The 5,763-nt window shown below is 35.3% G+C and overlaps 1 protein-coding gene across 1 annotated transcript in view; it reads left to right on the plus strand.

The window, feature by feature from the left end:
* Window positions 1–5,763, plus strand: part of LOC110446255 (N-acetylglucosamine-1-phosphodiester alpha-N-acetylglucosaminidase-like) — a 31,394-nt gene that overhangs the window by 2,905 nt on the left and 22,726 nt on the right. The window contains exons 2-5 of the mRNA XM_021491299.1: window positions 1,693–2,162; window positions 4,146–4,239; window positions 4,563–4,696; window positions 5,211–5,319. Of these exons, the coding sequence (XP_021346974.1) occupies window positions 1,693–2,162; window positions 4,146–4,239; window positions 4,563–4,696; window positions 5,211–5,319 (807 nt within the window). The remainder of the gene's footprint in view (window positions 1–1,692; window positions 2,163–4,145; window positions 4,240–4,562; window positions 4,697–5,210; window positions 5,320–5,763) is intronic.

A 5,763-nucleotide genomic window follows, 5' to 3' on the forward strand; every position in this document is an offset into this window, starting at 1 on the left:
ATTCCTGCCCCATCCCCAGGGGCTAGGGCGGGGCCCCAAAGGGAACATTTACCAATATTTTCAAATTCTTATCCTTTGATGACATGACAAGTATTGTATTTCACTTAGTTTACATGCTGATTTCCACATCACATCTAAACAATAAAATAAAGCTACCAGTACCTATGATATAACTCAGGTGACCGCTAAGGCCCTTGGGCCTCTTGTTTTCAAAGCAATTATTTTTAGTACTGACTGCCAGTAGATGTCAACAGATGTAGCATTGGGTGTTAAGGTGTGAAATTGACCGAATACAGTAATTAGTATAAAATAGCAATGTGCTTTACGTTTATCAGCAATGTTTAATGTTACCTGGAAAGTCTGTTAGCACTCATGCACTTCATTTAAGTTGACAATTTATAATCATATTTTGTTCTGTCGTATATTGTGAAAAATTGTGGACAAAATTATTTTGATTTTTGTATCTGCTATGCTTTTAGTCACAGCAAAATGTTCTGCATATAATGGACTTAAATTACTATTTAGAATAGAAAACGAAATTCACAGAAAAACAAATAAGGACACTATACCCATACTTTTTGGTGCTGCCTGTAGAGATGCTGGATATTTAGTTTAACAATACAATGCAACAGTCACACGATTTGGTTGAGCAGATCATGATGTGTTGTGGCAAATAAAATGATAGATTTTTTTTTACCTTTTCCATGTACATGACGTTGTGTATTTATGTTGTTTTCTAACCAAATAAAAAGGTACATGTAGCAGTGGAAAAGCTGCTCTTGTACATGTATTTGGGTAAAATAGTGTGAACTTACTTGCTTTTTTTCCTCATTTTCTGTAATGTTATTGCAGAGGTGGGCCTATATGTTAACCTTTACTACCCCAAAAGTGATGACATTAAAAATTGCGGCATGTGCGCAGCATTAATGCCTGGCCAGTATTTTGAGGCACAGAAACAGGTGTGTAGCACAGAAGCAAGGTCCTCCGATGATAATAGCGTAGAAAGAAAAATTTGAATAATATAATATAATATAATACGCAATATACTTTTGTTGAGTTTCTGGTACTCCTCCGTGACCAGTCACAAATTTGGGGGGCTGTAGTCATACCATCTCTTTCCTTCTTCTTTTCCCGGAACCTGCGACAGAACTCATAGGTATGAGTGCAATAGTGGTAACGTACATGTGTCCTTGGAGATGACATTTATGTAGTAACATATATATTAATTGGTTTAGATATGATACATAGCAAATAAATCTTAAGTCCAAATTAATGCAATAGACATGATACTCATATGTCTCGAAGGGTTGGGGAGTAGACAAAAAGTTTGTATTTTACTGGCGGAAGGCATGGGAAAGCAATTTGTTAGCAAGCCCCCATATCAACAAGACTTGCCCAGCTGTCTATGCAGGTATCCATTCTATCTTCATGCATAAAACCATTAAGTGACTGACAGTCTATTTTACTGTTGGCTGACATTGTACATTTCTGTGTATGTTTTTTGTCTTGATAAACCTCATTGACTTGAACTTGTAACTACTGTTTTCAGATACATGTATGATGAATTAAGAAATAAAATGGGAATACATAATGATGAAATCAGAAATGAAATGGGAATTCAAAATAGAAAATAATTTAGTGATTTTTGTTGTTGATGTGTTTTAAAACTTTCTTGTTTTTATTTCATTTTAGTTTATCATGTACACAAAACCCCAAACAAGATACCCATATTCAGAGTGCAGACGTGGATATGTTAGACACAGTTCTGGAGACTTACTGGGAAACACACAGCCTTCGGCCAGAAGGATACAATCACCACAGAAACACACGAGAATGTCAGCACGTCAAATACGGCAATATGACATCATCAACAGTGGTAGCAAGGGATTTTCACGACAAAGATCTTCAACTTCCTTTGTTTGAGTCGCGTTTTACATTTGAAGACATTGGACCTTTCTATAACAGTAAAAATGTATTTATTCATTATACTGTAGTGAATAACCCGTTAAAGACTCTGTCAGTACTGGAACCATTAACACAAGGAGGTTGTCATGATGGTAACACAGGTGATAGAGCTACTGTAACCAAGAGTGCAGAACAGATGAACTGTATGGTAGCAATCAATGCAGGACTTTTTAATACAACATCAGGATCATGTCTTGGTAAGTCCTCTAAAAATATTTTGTTTAAAATTACAGCACACATATACTATTACTATAAATATATTTTACAGCGTAATGCTTATAAGCTAATTTACTCCATGTTGAATACATACATGTTGTTATTAATTTTGGGGAGTGGTTTCCCACTTATTTGATTGAAAATGTTCACTGTCCTGTTTGATTTGTGAATTCACCATACTGTAGAAAATGCAAAAATTGTACTGCCTCAGAACTAATGATACATTACAGAGACACTATAAGCTTTCTACTTAAATCAAGAATTCCGTGGAATCAGATGTCTCTCTTTCATCTTTGTTTATTGAACTTTGAAACACGGATTTGTAGTCCTTATTTGAATTTGCAGAACTATTTTGGAAGATCGGACTACATATGCATGTTTTAATTAGTCTGAAAAGGTTAACTTAGCACAACTTGTGAGAACAAGTTGCCTTTCTCCTTTAATTGTTGTTTTACGTCGAGATGGGCCTGTGTGTAGCAGTCACTTTATTGAGTCGATGTGGAAAAAATGACAAGAACAATTGTAAACCAACATGGCAGTCTTGAGTTCTAAACTCAGAACTCTTGATCTAATATGAGTTGTACCTAGTTGAGTAGCTAACGGTCATAATTTATGGCCTATATCATATTTATGCCCATCCTCGATATCCAGGGGTTACGCTCACTTTCGCTCTCTGCACCCCTGGAATATGTCATAGCAAAATTGAAGGCTCAGTGTGCGCCACCTTGTTGATGAGACAAGTAGACTAGTTTGATCCTTTGATATACATCAAAAGAATCTTGCGGTCACGTAACAGTAAAAGTTGATATGCTTTGAAGTCGGGCATCTCTCTTTTGTTATCTTTAAAGGATGGGTATCAGCCTAGCGATAGGTTATTTTTTTACCTGCGACCAATCAAACAGCTATCTTCGTTCCTTCAATTTTGCTATGATATATATGATATATATATATATATATTCCAGGGGTGTAGAGAGCGAAAGTGAGCATAACCCCTGGATATTGAGGATGATTTATGCCCTTATTGTGATATCTATGATACATCCTTAACCTTATAAGCTTACCTTTAACTTTTGGTTGTACCAGCTAGTGTCTGTATGACTTTAGATTAGGGCCTTTTGCTGAAGGGGAGAACATGAGCAATATACTTCTATTTGAAGGAAAGCATTCTGTCTACTCTTTCAGTATCAAAGAGGTTGAAGTATTTCCATAAAAAACAATTACTGAAAGAAATGTTATATACCAGAAATAATAAATGAATATAGTACTTTTATTTTTTATTTAATTTTGTAAAATTAGAACCCATAATAAGTAGATCTGTAAGCATCATCAGTCAGGCTTTTGATGAAGTTCTCTTGATTGATGAGAAAATAAAAGTTATGAATTGTGTATATATATGTTGAGGCAAGGCAACTCTTCAGACTACTTCGTTTGAAATTAGACCTGTCATATTTATATCACACAAGGAAATGGTCATCACAAGGCACTGGTTATAATTATTAGCTTACAGCCTGCTTTTTGAAGCATATAAAAAGTTGAATTAAACCAAAATGATATTGCTTTGTAAAATTACATTGTTTATATACTACATATCTGTATAATATATAACAGTCAATACTATAATGCTTATTAGTACAGAATAATCAGAAGTAAATCCTCCTAAAGGGGAAATCTGTTGAGCTTGATTGGTACAGCACTGGGTTGTGGTTTACCAATGGCTTTGGTTGATGAGTTTTACTCCTGAGTAGTTATCTCTTCAGTAGAGCAGAGGCACTGAAAATATGGCCAACAATTTATTCTGATATTAAAAAGACATTATTATGAGCTGTCAATAACAGACAATTGTATGCCATAATATAAAAGGTACAGATTAAGAGATTAAATTGCTAAGGTATTTTTTTTTTGCTGACAAAGTTTTTTTTTTTAATTGAAGTTCATTGATCTGAATAAAGCTTGATTAACTACAGGTAATGTTGTAAGCAATGGAAGGTTGATACAGGATTCTGGGGGAATACAAAATGCCCATTTTGGAATTAAAGCTAATGGTGAAATCTTTTTTGGGTGAGTATACCGACAGTCTTATCATTTTTTTTGGCATTTGCATTTATCCATTTAAAGGTGCCTGTTACTACAAAAATAATGAAAACCATGCAATTGTTAATGTTTTCAGTCATTTGTTGACAACATCACATGTCATGCTGTATATATGTAGATGTTTGATTTTAGTTACGATGAATCATTAAAAAGATGTATACTACAATAAAATCTTCTCTTAACTTGAATAAATTGGATCTTCGATAAGATTGTAGGTGTTTAAATGAGAACCAGATAAGGTAGGTTTTGATTAATTTGGGCTCTAATTGACACTGTTTCTTTTGTAAAAGGTACTTGTCTGAGATAGACCTGGTCGCAGATGATTTTCTCCAGTTGGTTGGAGGTGTGATCTGGCTTGTCCGCAATGGAGAAGTTTATGTCCGGGAAAGTCTAAATATAGAATGTGCAGATATGCAGGAAACAGGTAATGACATGTATTTTTTCTATCATAGAAGAGAAAAATTGTCGGCATATTTTAAATATATGAGAAAGTAATCCAAAAGGGATGCTCTACCAATTGAGCCACCTAGCTCCAGGATCATGAAACAATTGTTGTCTTAAGATTTTGCTTATTCAATCATGTATGAGTATGACGTCACTTTTCATGATGTTAATTGTGATTGGTTAAGTCAAAACTTAATACAATTTCAGACTTAAGACCATTTCATGATTTCGGGGCCTGGTCACAAATGATCAACCCAGTCCATGTGTGACGCATAGCCCAGAAATTGGTTGTTAGAAAATTACAAGTTATTTGGTCATAACCACCGTCTACAACTTGAGGTTTTACAATGAAAACACATTTGAATTATCTTTCTCTTCATAGCCCAATAACATTTTAATACCACAGCGTGGGGCTACCTCTTACTGTTCAATGTTTCTTTCAAAGTTTATCAGCTAAAGATCTTCTACATTTGTTAAATGAATTGTATGTGTAGGGTCTTTGGAGACATTCACAAACATAGTGTCGGCGAGGACAGCTGTTGGTGTGGACAGACAGGGACGGGTCCTGCTGATACAGGTGGACGGCAAGTCCTACAGCAGAGGGTATGTTTTGGTCTCTATGTAATTTAGGGGGTATGTTCTGGTCTCTATGTAATTGAGGGGGTATGTTCTGGTCTCTATGTAATTTAGGGGGTATGTTCTGGTCTCTATGTAATTTAGGGGGTATGTTCTGGTCTCTATGTAATTTAGGGGGTATGTTCTGGTCTCTATGTAATTTAGGGGGTATGTTCTGGTCTCTATGTAATTTAGGGGGTATGTTCTGGTCTCTATGTAATTTAGGGGGTATGTTCTGGTCTCTATGTAATTTAGGGGGTATGTTCTGGTCTCTATGTAATTTAGGGGGTATGTTCTGGTCTCTATGTAATTTAGGGGGTATGTTCTGGTCTCTATGTAATTTAGGGGGTATGTTCTGGTCTCTATGTAATTTAGGGGGTATGTTCTGGTCTCTATGTAATTTAGGGGGTATGTTCTGGTCTCTATGTAATT

The sequence above is a fragment of the Mizuhopecten yessoensis genome, unplaced genomic scaffold (genome assembly GCF_002113885.1).
Source record: "Mizuhopecten yessoensis strain PY_sf001 unplaced genomic scaffold, ASM211388v2 scaffold2671, whole genome shotgun sequence".
Classification (NCBI taxonomy): Eukaryota; Metazoa; Mollusca; class Bivalvia; order Pectinida; family Pectinidae; genus Mizuhopecten; species Mizuhopecten yessoensis.